Source organism: Ascochyta rabiei, chromosome 7, assembly GCF_004011695.2.
Source record: "Ascochyta rabiei chromosome 7, complete sequence".
Lineage (NCBI taxonomy): Eukaryota > Fungi > Ascomycota > Dothideomycetes > Pleosporales > Didymellaceae > Ascochyta > Ascochyta rabiei.
The window spans coordinates 1,763,886-1,780,019 of NC_082411.1; the positions used below are offsets into that span (position 1 = coordinate 1,763,886).

At 53.3% G+C, this 16,134-nt stretch overlaps 5 protein-coding genes and 1 non-coding gene across 6 annotated transcripts, besides 1 other annotated feature; 2 read left to right on the plus strand and 4 right to left on the minus strand.

Annotated features, from left to right (window-relative positions):
• Positions 1-302: 302 nt before the first annotated feature.
• Positions 303-2,119, minus strand: EKO05_0005135 (uncharacterized protein; the record flags this gene model as incomplete). The annotated part of the gene is made up of 3 exons (XM_038939507.1): positions 303-975; positions 1,023-1,895; positions 1,941-2,119. The coding sequence occupies 3 exons, from the start codon at positions 2,117-2,119 to the stop codon at positions 303-305; spliced, it is 1,725 nt and encodes a 574-aa protein (XP_038799679.1).
• A 753-nt stretch (positions 2,120-2,872) lies between these two features.
• On the plus strand, positions 2,873-3,534 carry EKO05_0005136 (Signal peptidase I; the record flags this gene model as incomplete). The annotated part of the gene is made up of 2 exons (XM_038939202.1): positions 2,873-3,165; positions 3,306-3,534. 2 exons carry the CDS (start codon positions 2,873-2,875, stop codon positions 3,532-3,534), a joined length of 522 nt encoding a protein of 173 aa, XP_038799680.1.
• A 546-nt stretch (positions 3,535-4,080) lies between these two features.
• Positions 4,081-4,164, minus strand: EKO05_7t7. The gene has a single exon. It is a non-coding gene; the product is annotated as a tRNA-Gly (tRNA).
• Positions 4,165-5,333: 1,169 nt separating this feature from the next.
• On the minus strand, positions 5,334-5,815 carry EKO05_0005137 (Non-histone chromosomal protein 6; the record flags this gene model as incomplete). Its single annotated transcript, XM_038939214.1, has 4 exons — positions 5,334-5,369; positions 5,423-5,544; positions 5,598-5,693; positions 5,746-5,815. The coding sequence occupies 4 exons, from the start codon at positions 5,813-5,815 to the stop codon at positions 5,334-5,336; spliced, it is 324 nt and encodes a 107-aa protein (XP_038799681.1).
• Positions 5,816-7,794: 1,979 nt separating this feature from the next.
• Positions 7,795-8,649, minus strand: EKO05_0005138 (uncharacterized protein; the record flags this gene model as incomplete). Its single annotated transcript, XM_059636532.1, has 3 exons — positions 7,795-8,167; positions 8,215-8,401; positions 8,454-8,649. The coding sequence occupies 3 exons, from the start codon at positions 8,647-8,649 to the stop codon at positions 7,795-7,797; spliced, it is 756 nt and encodes a 251-aa protein (XP_059492515.1).
• A 236-nt stretch (positions 8,650-8,885) lies between these two features.
• Positions 8,886-12,980, plus strand: EKO05_0005139 (oligomeric, coiled-coil, peripheral membrane protein; the record flags this gene model as incomplete). Its single annotated transcript, XM_038945748.1, has 1 exon — positions 8,886-12,980. The coding sequence occupies one exon, from the start codon at positions 8,886-8,888 to the stop codon at positions 12,978-12,980; it is 4,095 nt and encodes a 1,364-aa protein (XP_038799683.1).
• A 2,168-nt stretch (positions 12,981-15,148) lies between these two features.
• Positions 15,149-15,189: a tandem repeat.
• The last annotated feature ends 945 nt before the right edge of the window (positions 15,190-16,134 follow it).

Below are 16,134 nucleotides of genomic sequence, written 5' to 3' on the forward strand. Positions count from 1 at the left end.
ATGGAAGATGTATGTATGAGTCAGGTCAGACGCGCCACAGATAATGCAAGTCCATCGTCCGACCGATAGCGACGGCCATCTCGTGCATCAATCAAAAGATGCCATCTTTAATCCCCATAATACCAGCGCTCTGAAAGAATTCCGATGGGCCAAAATAAGACGTTTGTCCAAAGCTTTCGGGCTTGTGAGCCAGTGTAAGTGCTACAGGCAGCTTTTCTCTACTGCTCTCTGTTCGGATGGTGTGACTGCGCTTGTCGAAAGCTTGACGAGCGTACACAGAGATAGTGCGTCACTTCACAAGGTCATTCATTTTGCAGTACCGCCTCTTCCCGCGGCGGCAAACGTTGATTTGACTGGGCTGCTTTCTTCTCGAAGACGTCCCTCTCCAACTCAGGAAGCTGCTGGAGACGAGCCAAAAAGTGACCGCTGAGGTGGTCGTCCCCAATGTAGACGTAGAAGAAATCGGCAATGTACTCCGAGAGCAATGCCTTCATCTCGTCGTGAGCCTGGAGAGACATTTCGCTTTGGTACACGGAGCAGGCGAAAACCATGACATTCACCATATCCCACCAAGGCTGCGTCTTCCTAGTCTTCTCGACAATGTGGTCGAGTAGGTCGTCCATGCTCAAGAGCTCTGCCGACTCCCAAGCAGATATGCACTGGGCAAACGTCTCTGCAACCTGCTCTTCATCTTGGGGAAGTCTGTGTCCAAAGTCGCCATCTGACAAGAACTCTGCTACCAGTTTGAAGTCGTCTGGGAGAATATCAGAGAGTCGCGGATGTTCGAGTTCCCACGTGTTCTCGCCTATAGGCGTGAGATAGCTGTGTGCTGAGACGGCGTTACGGAAGTATGGGCGCTCCCAGACGTGGCACTTCATCAGCTGGAACCTGTGTTGTTTGCGCTCCGGGTCGGCTTCCGGATCGCCTTCGACTTTAGGCCCAACAAACACTTGTACAAATTGACTGCTTTCTTCTCTGGTAATTGTTAGCCTTTGATGGCGCTATTCATTACTACAACTTACAAACTTTCCTCAATGACATCTTCGTTGGGAAGCGGTGCAGCTGAAGTATTTGATCCCTTGCGAGATTGACTCGCTGAAGTGGATGGTCTCTGTTTTACCGTACTGCCCTTGCGATGCATTCCCGAGATTTCCGGGGTACGCCCGAATGGCTTGAGTTCACTGGCAGACGTCGGCTTTTTCTGTCGAGGTATTGGCGGTAGATCATCATCAGATGTGAGAGGCATTGGCGAAAGAGTACAGTTCGAAGACTGAGAGGGGAAGCCGTACGAATCTGTTCGCACTGAGCTTCGATCACCTCCATTCAGCTTTCTCTTGTGTGAAGGCGAGAGCAGCCCATCATCTGAAGGTGTTGACAGTGGAAAGCCTGGACGCTTTGATGACCATGGAGAAGGAGCGAGAGGCCTAACCCTTCTTGGAGGCGAAGGTGTCGTGGCGAGGAGTCTTGAAGGAATTTGTGCATGTCCATGAGGAGGCAATGTTTGCTTTCGACGAGGTATTGGCGAAGATAACAGCCCTGGTCGTTCAGGCGGCCAGAAAACGGAGTCATGTAAGATATTCGAACGCTCTGTCTCGAATTCTGGCTTTGGCGTGAGCGAAACCTTCTGAGAGTGAAAGTCAACCAAACTCCTAGTGAGAGCGAGACGCATCTCGGGGTCGTTGTCTGAGTCGTCGTCTTCTTCATCGCTGTCAATGACTATTGTGTCATGATCTTGGCCTCCAAGTACAGCTTTCCAGTGGTCGAGGTCAAGGTCAGACTCCAAAACTTCAAGCGCTACAGTATAGGCGTCAGCGAGTCCAGGGTTGGACTGCATAGTGTCCTTGTCGGCGGCGTGGGGATCAAATTCGTGAAGGTCTGTTGTTGTTGCCCATCGACTACAGTGGTTAGTACGAACGAGCTCGCGGCAGTGTTCGACTTACAGCTGGCTTGCGTCCAGAACTCCAGCCAATTTCAGTATAGGAGTGACATAGCCAAGCGGCCGAGTTCGAAGGAAAGCCTTCGGTGGGACGTCGTCCGTGCAATATATGGAGGGCCACGGTGGAAGACCAGATCCAGGCTGATGATACAGAATTAAGCTGCCGGGTATGAAGCTTGTCATCTTGCGTCTTGTAATTGATTGTATTGGCTTCAAGTAAGACGTTCTGCTGTAGCTGCCATCCAAAAGCATAACTTCTTGATAGCAAGATAGCTGACGAGGTGAAGTTACCGTCTTTTACTAAGCCTGTATAAGAGAGGGTTTATTTTGACGCAGCGGTTGTTGAAGCCTTCATAAGTACGAGTGGTAGTTAGAGTATGAGTGGTAGTTGAGCGTCGATTCGAGGGCACCAGGAGAAAATAGTGAAGAAGGGTGTGGAAAAGTTCAAAGGATATATGGTGTAAGGCTGACAAAAGATCCTCTCAAGTTTATGACTTGGCAGCATCTCGAGGTCAGGTAAAGGTGGGTGGAGCTTGATTGTGATGGTGAGAGAGGACAGCACACCCCCAGATTCTAGACTATCAAAAATCATTTTCATACTACATCCGAATCAACGTCATTTCAATCCAGCAGCAAAACACAACATCCACCCATTCAGTTGGGTGAGTTGTAGGAAGTTGGTGGTGCGGAGTGCGGAGTGTTCGGGGGTTACCTAAGCAAGACGATCGGCCAATCTCAGGACATCTGGCATCAAGCTGACCACCACAGACAACCAGAGCTTCGAAACAACCTACGCGCTCGATCTTCTTCACGGTTTCGACATATTCGTCGTGTACCGGTTTGCGCCTGACCAATTGTGCCCTGCAGTCGCACTGCTCGTACACGTATACCACACCACAAGACCTCCCACCTTCACAACCACCCACAAACTACATCATGCTAGGCGTCGCCGGTATGCAGCCCCGGCAACTCGCCACACAAGTCCTGAACTTTGCGCTTGTTCTCTCGACCGCCTTCATGCTTTGGAAAGGGCTCTCCGTAGTCAGCGACTCACCTTCACCGATCGTCGTTGTCTTGTCAGGGTCCATGGAGCCCGCGTTCCAGAGGGGAGATCTGCTGTTTTTGTGGAACCGGGGCTTGGACACGCAAGTGGGAGAGGTCGTGGTGTACAATGTCAAGGGCAAGGATATCCCGATTGTGCACAGGGTTGTGAGGAGATATGGTGGAAAGTAAGTTCAGCTACACTTCTGTTCGTTGTGGGACGAGAAGAAGAGCGCAAGTCCGCAGCTGCCCAAGATACAGAGGATTGAGATCGACGCGTCCAGTTGCTGTTGTTCCGCATTGGTTCGGACAAGCTAACATACATCAGCAAAACGCCCCTCCGTCTGCTCACCAAGGGTGATAACAACCTCGCAGACGACACAGAGCTTTACGCCCAAGATCAATCCTTCTTGAACCGCAAAGAAGACGTGATCGGCAGCGTCTTTGGCTTCATCCCCTTTGTCGGATACGTTACGATTCTGCTGAGCGAGCACCCGTGGCTGAAGCAGGTCATGCTGGGGACAATGGGGTTGATGGTGGTGTTGCAGCGGGAATGATATCAACAGGAGCTGTTAAAAGTAGGATACCATAGACATTGGGAATACCGTGTCAGTGTTGGTAAGAGTGGAACCGAATACAACGCACGCGGTTATAGCACAGCAAGGCGTTCTGGTCGTCATGCAGATAGCAATCAAAAGCTATCCTGTATCTTCAGCTTAGTATCTCAGCTTGCCGTGCACTTTCATCTCTCTTGTTCCATGGTACCACGAGATCATACCAGCACTGCTCTTCATGCCCCAAACTTGAACACGCTACTCTTTCCTCAAACAAACATTGTCTCTCTCGTTTCTGGGAGGGAGTCGGCAAAGGTTGAAGCGATAGAAGGAAGAAGGAAGTAAGGAAGGACTAATAGAAGAATACAAAGCTACATTCTACAACACCCAAGAGAGATCTGTGTAATGGTCTGTCAAGGTTAGTGTTGAACGCTACTGCTAAAAAGCTTGTTGCGTCTAGAACGCTCCTGCAGAGATCGAGCCATATCCGCAAGATCATGCAAGAGCGACCCGGACCAGCGCGGGCAAAAGAACCGCAAAAAGAAACGTTGCATCCGGCGGGGATTGAACCCGCGACCCCCTGCTTGAACCGTGAATGGGAAGCAGATGTGCTAACCACTGCACTACGAATGCTTTATGTTTTCATTACTATGACGCAAAAAATAACAATTATAACCACCAGCTAAAAAAGCAAGGTAGCTGTGCCGCAGCCCCGCGATGAACCTAGAGAAATTTCATCACCAGCTAAACTTCAGTCAACATCGTCACAGCAATACAAGATCCGTATCTCCTCGCAAGGGACGGCCCGACCCCCCCCCAACCCCCCTCTAAGCAAGGAAGGACAAGACCGCTATACCGAACCTGCATTCGGAGGCCACCAACCAGCTCGCGATCCAGTAGCCTTCCAGCGCGACGACAAGCGTAGAAAAGTACCCAGTCGTCAAAGCTGAGACCTGAGCTAAGCTGCTTGCCAGGCAAACATCGAATGTATTCCCGATGCAGAGGATTTCAAGAGGCAGTTGTAGGACTCGTCTAGTAAACCCAGCTTTCAGCTGTTTTGTTGTGGATGCTGTGCAGACTCATCATGTTCAGCAGTAGGGTGCTTCGCTGTCTGGCTTGCCATGTAACTGGATGCGCGTCTCGACGCTCTGAGAAAGCAGGTCGTTCTCAATACAGACGGGAGCATCAGGCTTCTGAGCCCTCTCTAGTACCTTGGGCGATTGGTGGACTGACATGTACGCATCTTCCATTGGCAGATGCTAGTTCTTCATCGAACGCAGCGGACTTGACTGTCGTTCGGAAAAGGGAAGGCTGGGACCTGCAGTACCGAGGCATGAGTAGCGCTACGCGAACGCGTTCAGTTGCGTCACGATAGCCACCATTGTAAATAGTCTCCAAGTTGTTGTATTGCAACGGTCAGCGCAGCGGTTGCGTGTTGATCCACGACGAGCATACATCACCGAGATGTTAGCAAAGAAGTCGTGCAAGATATTGAAACCGCAGTTGACTATTGTACAAAGATCATGAGCTTCGGGATGTCTTCCGCGCCCTCGACATGAGAGAACGCCATACATCGTGAACGGGTATCGAAGCCATGTCTGCCTTGGTGAAGCTATACTGCGGCAGTCCGTCGAAATGAACCAGATCGCTAGCTTGCTTCCACACAGAACCATTAGAATGAACCATGAGAAACACCGATCCTGAAGCCGCCCATGATACCATAACTAGCCACCAAGAGTGCAGAAAGAGGAAGCACGTGCGAGTGCATATTAGTCTGAGAAAGAGCGCGAGTCAAGTGAGATTTACTCGGACTCCTCTTCCTCTTCCTCGTCCTGGGCCTGCAGTTGATTGTTAGCAAGAGCGTAGCAAAGCACACGCAAGTGTGACGTACCTGGTAAGCAGCCTTCTCCTCCTCGTAGCGCTTCTTGTCGGCAGCAGCCTTAGCCTCGTAAGGAGTACGCTGCTTCTCGGTGAGAGCCTTCCACTTCTCACCAAGCATCTTGCCGACCTCACCTATGGAAAGTTAGAAGAAGTTGCACGAACCGTGCTAGAAGACGCCCACTTACCGAACTTGATGCCGGGGTTGTCCTCACGGACCTTGTCGCGCTGCTCGTTGGCGAAGAACATGTAGGCAGAAAGACCGCGCTTGGGCGCGTTGGGGTCTGTCACTTGTTAGTATTGTAACAAAGCCGTAGGTGCACGTGATTGACATACCCTTCTTCTTCTTGCCAGAGTCGGCCTTGGTGGCCCTGCCCTTGCCGCGGGTTACCTTCTCCTTAGGCATGTTGATGGAGTGAACTGTCTATGCAAGCTGTCAGTAGGTGATTTTGGAAACGTGGTACAACGCGCAGGGAAACGGATCATGGCCTCGATAAAATGACGCAAAGACGAGGTGAATGACAGCGGAACCGCCAGTAGCGACGTTGGCAAATGGCGGGTGCACATGGGTGACGAGTGCTGCAGCAGCACCTTGCAGCGCGCGTGCAGTGACGCGGTCGCAAAACACCGCAATGCGTGGTGAGAAATCGCGATGATGCGATAATGGAAGCTGCAAGGACTTACGGTAGGCTTTGGAATCGGCTGAATTCAATGGGTTGACTCAAGTCTGCGTGGTGGTCAGTATGGGTGTGGTTACTGTGCAGCGCGACGTGATGAACAGGAATTGGAACGCGATGCCGGTCGAAAGACGCAGAAAAGAAGGCAGGAAACCTTGTAGAGACGCGAATTGAGGCCAGAGAACGCGCAGGAAATAGTGTAGGGGTGTTGGGTTGGGTTGGATGTCAAGTTGATGTGTATAGTGCAAGCGAGACTCACCAAAGTCGTGTTCTGCGGTGGAAGCAGTTTGTATGGAGAGGATTTGTATGAGAGAAAGCGCAGCACACAGTATGAAGGCGGGTGCGGCCAGTCCCCCAAAACCGCGGGCAGGTGCCAAGCAGGGTTAGGTAAGCGAACTCTGATGTTATGGCAGGCGCGAACGCGCCCGCACAGCAAGCCCCTCCTAACTTGGCCGGCACCTTTCAGCACCACCCGGGCTGCAAACGATATCGGCGCACCTCGTAGGGACCGTCGGCTGTCTCTGCCCATGTCCAGCAATGTGCTGGTCGATTTCTTGAAAAAGCCGCCTGCAAAGTACAAACATGCCTTCTGCGACCCTGTGGAGGCATTTGACATTTGTGCAGGTGCAGGGCCAGGGCGACGTACGACGCGCAGCACTTTGAGCGCGGGTGGTCGCCTGCCAGCCTTGTCCGCCCGGTTTCGAGCACTGAGATTGCGCGCAGTGACCGGGAGGTGCTACGACTGGCCATGCGACTGGCCATGCGACTGGCCAATGCTGCGCAAAGTCGCCCTTGATGTCACTTTGCCAGTTTGCCTGTTGGCAGGTTGATGCTACTCGCTCGCTCAGCAAGCTGCCAGCCCACTGCGCGCCGACCGAAAGGGGCTGCCTGCGATCTTCGATGTTCTCCAGACGCCGCTTGGACGCTGGCCCGGCCGTGAGCTTGTCTCCCTAACCCCGCAGCAAGTGGTCCATTGCGGCATTGCCGTCGCCGAGTTTCATGCGCCTGGTCCGCTTCTAGTAACAAAAGACGGCTGGCTGTCTCGCAGTGACACGCCCGTGACTTGGGAGCATGAGCTGGAAACCGGAAACATCACGTCTCTGAAGTTGCTCATGGGCGGTTTCCGATGGCTGACAACCTCACGCCCTCTTCAGATTACGCACTGGGTGCTGTCGTTGCCTATTCGAGCCTGATATAAAACCGCGATAAAGCTGCCGCGGCGAGCTCATGATGCATCTCTACGCCGCGGCCGTCGAGGCCAGGCGGCACGCTCCACCCTGCCTCACGCGTGACTTGGAGACTGGAAAACGAGCGCAGCCATCTGTTCACGACCATGATCTTGACAACAAAGCTGTTGTACGTGGTGAATTTCGTGCTCTGGTTAGGAGCTACGCCCAACGTTGAATGTGCCAGTTTCAAGCTCTCGACTCCCTTACAGCTTTCATCGCTCCGGTAACCGCGGTCAACAAACTGCGTCATACTTCTTCTTGAACCTTCTTCCAGAGCTTTCCACAAGCGCCCGTGACGCTCCTGGTACATGCACCCCCTGGCAAGTCGTTGCCATCTGTGCAACTGAGGCGCTCAAGACCTCCAGCTGAAGGTACCTCGTGTTTCCGTCAAGCATCTGAGCCATGGGTCGCAGCAGGCTAAGTAGGGTAGGACAAGTCTTTCACCTGAAATTCTGCAACATCTCCAAGTGGTAGGACCGTCAACCGTCCTCGTCATCGATTACAAGCTCAGTCAATTTTTCATCTGCTGCCCAGTTGATGCCACTCCCAACAATCATCGCCGAGAGAACACCTTTCAACGTTTTCGCCCTTCTTCTGGACTCCTTAAGCTCCTTCTCTGCTGACCTGATCTGTTCACGCAGCCGGGCATCTTCAATGTCTTCCGTTGACTGTGACTTGATAGCTTCCGCCAAAGCAAGCATAGTCTTGGACAACGCCCGGTTCTTCTGATTCGCAACCATGTTTGCCTGCTCCGCTGCAACCAAGCCACGTGTGGTGTGGGCAAGCTTCGAAGCTAGACGACCATGCACCATAGCGACGGCATCACTTTCAGTGATCAACGGCAGTAGGCGTCTGCTTACTGTCAGGGAAGGCGTATGCAATTTCGGATCGTCACTCACTTTTCGACAAAGCTAGTCTCTTCCCCTCCATGAACGGCTTTGAGCACAGGATCTGTGACTAGAACGTTGTGGGTGATCCTGTTGCGCATTTCGTACTCTGCCTTTGCCTCCATAGCCTCGCGCTCGGCGACGATCAGCTGCTCTTGCAGGTCATCATCGGAGAGCGTTGAGACATCAGCCACATGCGCTGCAGTTGTGTTAGCCATGTAGCAAGCGAGCTGCGCAATAACGGGGCGTGCCTGTTTCTTGTGCCTGCAACAAGCTCTGTTGCAGCTCAAGCTCTTGTAGCTGGTCGTAAAGCTCGAGGGCTAGCTTCTCGGACGCGGTGAACGAGAACGCGTCGCTGTGGTTTGTTCGCAGCAGATGATCCATGTCTGCTGTGTCTAAGGAAGCACCTGCTGCGTCCACCATGGCAGTATCATCTTTGTGAACCATGCTGGTCGCAATCCTAAGCGGTCGTATGCTCAAGTGAGCGTCTAGCATGGCACATGTGACTATCCGTTATCGCGCGTGTGAGCGTGTGAGTGATGTATTGCCGCCGACCGTGCGCCGAATCCCTGCGGCAACCTGCTTGGCATCATTTGTCGCGGTACCATGGTTGAAGGCAATCTCTCACCTTTCCTCACACACCTGCTGCATGATTTTTGTGAAGCAGCAGGAGGGTTCGCAGAATGTCGCTGCAGATTGCTGTAGCTCACACGGGCCAGCGCTTCGACGCCGACCCCGTTGCATTTGGATCTGTCGATGCGCTCAAGCACTGGATCGCAAGAGCCGCGGACATAGCACCGGAGCTCCAGATATTACTGACGCCCGCTGGCAAGCATGTCAAGCTGCAGGCGCTTCTTACGGAAAAGGACATCTTCGTATACAACCGCGAGCTTACCAGCGGATCCCAACGCACCATCCCCTCCATACCGCCGCCAGACGCCTTCACGCCTGACGAACCCCCGAAATGGCTCGCGAACAATTCCGACTTGAAGTCGTGGCAGTCGCTCTTCCAAGCCCGCCGCGACTGGGCCTTTGCTGTCCTCGACACGTCACACGCCATGTCCCGCACAGCCTCGCAGCACTTTTCCGAACAGGCCACGATAGAGAAGGGGACACAGGTCGCTGTAGGGAACCATGACGCGCACATTCGCGGTCTGGAGCAGAAGTATCGGGCAGCGAAGGAGTGGTTCGACAGCGTAGAGAAGGAGGCAAGCGACAACCTGCGGCGCCTCGATGCCGACTTTGGACAACTAGGCTCAATACCTGCAAAGCTAGAGTTTGCGCGTTTCCTGGCAAGAGAGCTGCGCTCCCCTCAGACTGCACAGACATCACGCAAAGTGGCTCCAACCCGCGACGCATCGTTGCAGGACTTTCTTGATGTCGACGCTGTGAAGAAGGCCACAGGCACAAGCAAGCGCGTGCGAGATTCCTTCGGCAAGCGCATGGCTGGTATGAGTACAAAGTTGGAGAAAATCGGCGCCGAATACAGTGAGCTTCTGAGCGCTGTGGGTCAAAGCCAGAGCCGGTCACTCATCGACGAGTCGGAGGAGCCTGTGCGCCTATACAACGAAATCGATGCAGTTGCGAAGAAAGTCGAGTCGGACTATGAGCACGTCATGGGCCTCGAAAACAACCCCAAGTCGGTGGCTCAGGTCTCAAAGATGGCGTTACTGCACACACGGAATTTCTTGCCTGCGATAACCGAGTACAGCGTTGAGATGAGTGACCTCGTACGAAGAGCCGTAGAGCAGAAGAACACCGCCATCAGGATCTCGGTGGAGAGTATGCAAGGCATCGCCAACATCGAGTCAGTCATCTCAGGCCTGAACGCAGAGCTCGAGTCGATCAGCATACCGCAAGAGGGAGTCGCAGCGTTCGAAATGATCTCTCTTGTAGGCCGCCTTCCTTACGTTTACGGTACCCTACTGGTTGAGGCTGTTCGGAGGCGCGAATGGGCTGAAAGGATACAGAAAGACACATCCTCGCTAGCTGAAGAAATGGCAACTTTCCAAGAAGAAGAAGAGCGCCGTCGCAAGAAATGGCTTAAGCCAATCGCAGACGTCATCAATGTCGAAGCTGTGCAAGGCGGCGCACTTGGTTTTGAGATGAACGTACAACCTGAGAAGAACATTTGGCCTGAGGTTGCGAGGGACGATCTGAAGCAATATCTGCAGATCTTGCAGGGCCTGGAAGGGCAGAGCTCTGAAGCTGAAGCGCTCAGTCAGGCTATGAAGGACCTTGAACGTCCGACCAAACAGCAGGTCAAGCGAGCGAAAAACTTCAAAATGGGCAGCGTTCACGAGCCTGCGTTTGGCAAAGGATCACAGCTCATGGTACGAGGCGACGACGAGTTGCGTGTACTGAGGGAAGCGAACGCAAAACTTGACGACGAACTTAAGGGTACCAAGAGCCGTGTGCGACGTCTCGAAGATCTACTGCATCGCTCGAACCACAACAGCAGACTCTCAATAGGTGGAGCTGCAGCGCCACCGCCCGGTTACCAAAGTCCAGGAGATCCGTCAACGCCTACTATCGAAACAGCTTCCCCCAAGCCCTATGGTGAGTTTTCCCGACGGTCTTCCATATCATCCCGGCGTTTGTCTGCTCAGGGCGATGTAGACAAGCGGCGCATTGTTCGACTTGAACAGCAGCTCACTACTGAGAAAGAAGTTCGAACCAAGATGGAGAAAGAAGCACAAGCCCAGAGGGACGCTGAGGCCGAACTACGGCGCCAGATAGAGGAAGCCGTTTCCGCCAAGGAGGAAGCTGTATCCACCAAAGAGAACCTCATGGAAAACATGAAAGCCCAGCAAAAAGAGTTTGGTGATGAGCGACGGTCGCTTGAGGAGGAGATTCAAGCCTACAAGAGCAAGATTGAAGAAGCTGAAGACGAGCTGGACCGCATCCTTGGAAGCCGCGACAATGCACGGAGCGAGATCGATGCTAGAGTGCATGAGCTGACCTCTGAGCTCGAAAAGGCTCGCAGTGAGGCTGCTGAGCAGAAGGCCCAGACAGCACAGCAGCTTATCGATCTTCAAGCCAGGTTGGATGGTCACGAGACAGCTCGAACAGATCAGCTCGAAACCCTCAAGACAGTGTTCGGCTATCTTGCACCGAGCACCGCCATGCCGCAGGATTATATTACGCTGATAGCACAACTCGAAAATCTCGCCAGTCGCTCTTTCAACCACCAAAAAGAGCTGGAAGAAGCAGTCGCCATAGCCAAGTCAGAGAACGAGAATATCCGTACTAGGGCGCAGGAGCAAGAACAGACCTTCAATGCTCAAAACAGCCAGCATGAGCAAGATCTCGCATCTGCCCATGAGCACCTCGAAACGGAAAAAGCGAAAGCCGCCTCGATAAGTGCCGAGCTTACCGAAGAACGCGGCCATCTCCATGATTTGCGTGCGAAATTCGCAGAAGGTGAGACTGGCTCAGAAGCTTTGCGCAAGCGGGTCGAAGAAGAAGAATCAAAAGTTGGACGTCTGCAAGTTGCACTAGCAGAACAAAACTCGCACTCGAACAGTCTTGATGTCGAGATCATGCGACTCGGCAAGAAGCTGCTAAAGTATGAGGAGTTTGATTCGTCTCGTAGCCAACAACGCCTGGGTCGTGCCAGGGAGCTCAGTCAACGCCTCTACACTCAGCATGAGCGTCTTGTGCGCTTACTTGAGGCTCTTGGCTTCATCATCACTCATGAGAGCGGTGAGATGGTCCTTCAACGTGCTTCCAAACTGGGCAACAGTGCCGTCATGACTGGCACTACTGGGGATCTTGGCCGCAGCACAACAGCCGCTTCGCCTACGCCTCTTAAGCGTTTTCTCGAAGACAACGGCGACCTTTCATTCTTGCAGTGGACTGAGTCGACTAGTGCAGAGGAAGAGGACCAACGCTACAAGGAGCTTGTCGGCAAGCTAGATCTCTTTAATATGGAGACGTTCGGCGAGGCTGTCGCTAAGCGCATGCGGGACATGGAGCACACAGCCAGGAAGTGGCAGAAGGAAGCACGCGCCTACCGGGACAAGTCCCACCGCTTCCAGGCCGACAGTCACGAGAAGATTGCATATCGTTCTTTCAAAGAAGGGGACCTCGCACTCTTCTTACCTACCCGCAACAACGCACATCGCCCATGGGCAGCTTTCAACGTCGGCGCACCCCACTTCTTCCTTCGCGAACAGGACTCACACCGATTACATGGCAAGGAGTGGCTAGTCGCTCGCATCTCAAAAGTGGAAGAGCGCATTGTAGACCTTTCTAAGACATTAGACGGACCACGAGCCTCGCTCGACGGACGCTCCATCGCATCGAGCAACGCAGTATCCATAGAAGACGACAACCCCTTCGAGCTCTCAGATGGGCTACGTTGGTACCTCCTTGACGCAACCGAAGAGAAGCCCATGGCGCCGGGCACACCGGGCATCAAAAGTGCGACAACCGTGACCAGCAGTCTTGTAACCGGCCAAGCAGAGATGCAACGCACGAAGAAAAAGTCTTCCACGGACCCAGCCATCCAGCTCGGCAAGTCTCTTGACAGCCGTCGCAGCAGCGGCACTAGTAAGAAGAGTGTACCTTTTGTTGGCGCTCGACCCACAGCTGAGCGAGTCCCGTCCTCTGAAGCTATCGAAAGCGGACAGAACTCGAACGCAGCCACTCGTGGCGCCAGCCCGTCAGCGACCCATGGGCCATCCCATCTGCGCGAGACATCAACAAATACTGCTGGTACAGAGGGGGAGCAGAATGGTGTAAACGTGCGGCAAGACCAGCTCTGGGGACCTTAGTTTTGCTGATGTGGTAAATCTAAGCTCCCCTCGTGTACTGACTTGATGCTGACTTGAATCAGGATATACCGCAAGCTCGACAGCAGCGCCCTGAACACATTCCCATCCCCGGTTCGTCCAATGTAATGAGTAGCAGTGCCGCAATGCGACTATCGAATATCTCGCCTACTAAACAACGAGCTGGGAGTCAGCAAGATCTGAGAGTCGGCAGCCCGGCGACAAGCCCTATGCGGCAGCCGTCTGGTACAAGGAGGGGGAGTATATGGGATAGCTTCTTCCAGTATGATATCACGTACCAGGGTGGGAAGAAGAAATAGTCACATGGCGTATGGTGTACAAAACATGGTCTACTACGTCACAAGATCATGCACATAGCATTGACGATTCGGTGGCAAATGAGACATTACGTGTGCGCACTACAGCAATGGAGGTGAAGTGCTGCGCTCATCTCGGAAGTACAGTTGTGTTTGATCTTTCCTTTCCGCTGGTGCTGCGTTGAACCGCCATACCAAGTGTCAGGCTCCTTCCACGTCTCCCTGGAGATGTCGAAGCTTCTGCAGTCCACCCAAAGTACCGCTAGCCCGAAAGACTCGTGACAGGACTGTATCTTCTAGCAACAACAACCTCGCTGAAGTACGCAAGACGCTTCCCAGCAATACAAACTGAGGCGACGTGAGAGACGCAGCGCACTACGGTGCAGAACCTACTCATCCGTTTGAACTTGTAACATTTTGCTGTCGCTATGGCTGACGACGTGGCCCAAAGGCTCAGTTTTGTTTTAGCAACACAAAGTACGAGTGGATTGATGGCAGTATGCTGGTTCATCTGTCAAACAAAGTCCCCTCGATTCCGCGCGTGTGTCTTGAAAAGACTCCACCACAGCTAGACCTCAGCACGAAGAATTCGTAGAAGACACTGCATCCATATTGTCACACTGCTCTTACGATGAGCTGTCCTCTGACGATGCCATGTCACAGCAATCGCATCGAATAGAACGGCGACAAGGAAAGACTTGGAGAGCGCTGGACTGAATGGGAGATGACGGCATGTGTACCAGACCGAGTACGCACTGCACTTCTGTGGCTGCGAGAGGCACACACGTCGTCAACTGCAATTCAGATCACGACGCTGCAGAGCATCTCGATGAACCACCAAGAGCTCACTCTGGGACTTCCGAGAGGAGCAGCGCTACAGCACAATTTGCCAGTGAGTGCCAGCCCCCTTTTCTCAGCATTTAGATGCGTAACGCCAAAGTTCAGGGCTCGACCGCATCTGAACATCTAGGAATGAAACATTTTCCTTGTATGCACTCATGAAGCCGAAAAGAAAGGGAGAAGGACTACGTGAAGAGCGAGACCTGTCGCGAGAGAGTTTCAGCTGTTCTCTGCAACCATGCCAGCTACTTCGAAAGAGAAGCTTGTCCGACCGACTTTGCGTTGACAACCTTACCATTTCCGAGTATGGGTATGCGGCTCTAAGCATGCGATTATTTCGCCTCTCAGGATCCAGGCCTGTGAAGACGCAGACAACAGGGCCTTATCCAGTGTTGCATTTAGCTGGCGCGTAGGCAGCAGTATCACAGCTGTGTTGTATATACACAGGGAATTGTAGTTTTGGGTGGATGGCGAGGGTGAACCCCTTCCAGCTCACACCACCACCACCAAACAAGACCCAGACTCAGTGCGACTCCAAGCGCACAGATGTTGACGTCACCAAACCTTGCACGTTCCCTCCTCTCGGCGATCTCTCGCACATCGCCTACCTCAGGCAAACAAGCTCGAAAGACGTCGAGCTGGATGCAGAGCGACGCAAAGCTTGTGTTTCTCCATCCCAACTCAAAGGCCACGCTGATCTTGGTCGCCGGTGTCTGGAGCGCGTTGATCGACAAGATGGTAGTTCGCCATGTACCGATCGGCGTTCCCACAGTTGATCCATGTCTCACGAGACAAGAGCCCACAAGCCTTGTTCTTAAACCTTGGTGAAGCTTGGTGCTTGTCGTTGTCAAGGTGCTAGCTCTAAACACTGCTGATCGCCAATTCACCGGCACCTGCCACTAAGCTTTCACCTAGGATTTGCAAGAGAAAGCTTGACGGTACAGACATTCCCCATCTCCATCGCCTAGCAGCGCACGCATTCCGCCCGAGTCGCTGGGCCACACGAGGTTCCGCGACGTGATGTGACGCGACGTGACGCGACGTGACGTGACGTGGCTGTGCTCCCAACCTACCTACATCGTCGCACTGTCGTGCTTGGAAATCGCCGTGCTCGGGAGCGACGCATTGCGCATCGCCCTTTGCGCCAGCACGCCGGTTCAGTGCGTCGCCGAGGGGACACGCGAGGGACAAGCTTAGGGAGAGGGGGGGCTTGGTGTGCTTGTTTGGACTGCGATTTGGTTTGGTTCAAGGAATGGGACCGAGGCACAAATGTGCGGTGTGCCAGATTGAGCAAGTGTGACGGGTGCTGCCTTCACGTATACCTACACCGTTTGCCAATATGGTATCATGATGTGCATGTTGCAGATTCCCCGTTCAGCGTGAGTGACGACTTGCCGAATGGTCTGCCTCGAAACCGGCAGTGCACGCGAGGCCACGTGATGCTGTCTTTCATACCGACTGGCTGCTGCTGGTGAGAATTCATATCCGGAGCGGAGCGGAACGCGTGCCGGCATGGCTTGGCGAAGATAAAGCATGCAGGTAGCTGCATCACAAGGTGGAACTAGTCGCTGTGAGTGGATCGAGATTAATAGGCGATAAGTCGAGAACAGAGAGGCGGTGTGACATGGTGCGATGGGGGAGGGGCATCTGGACACTGTGCAGAACAGCGGTAATGGAGTGGATGGAGAAAATGTTTTTGCAAGGGAGTAGTGGAGTGTAGTGGAAAAAAACGTATTGCTATGGATATTCGAGGCGTGCTGACTTTTGCGCACTGACAAGGGTGCTGGGCCCCGTGGTCATAGCATGGTAGCAATGCTCAGTTCGTACAGCAAGCGCCTGTGCACAACAAGGCCGCAAACCCCCTTGATACAGAAAGCTTGCAATAACAGACCTGTTGCAGCCCAACCACGCCCGTGCGTATCCCTGGAGAACGCCGTAAGAACCGCTCAAGCGTACTTCTAAATCAAGAACGGAAACGTCAACCCTACAACGTGCGGTTG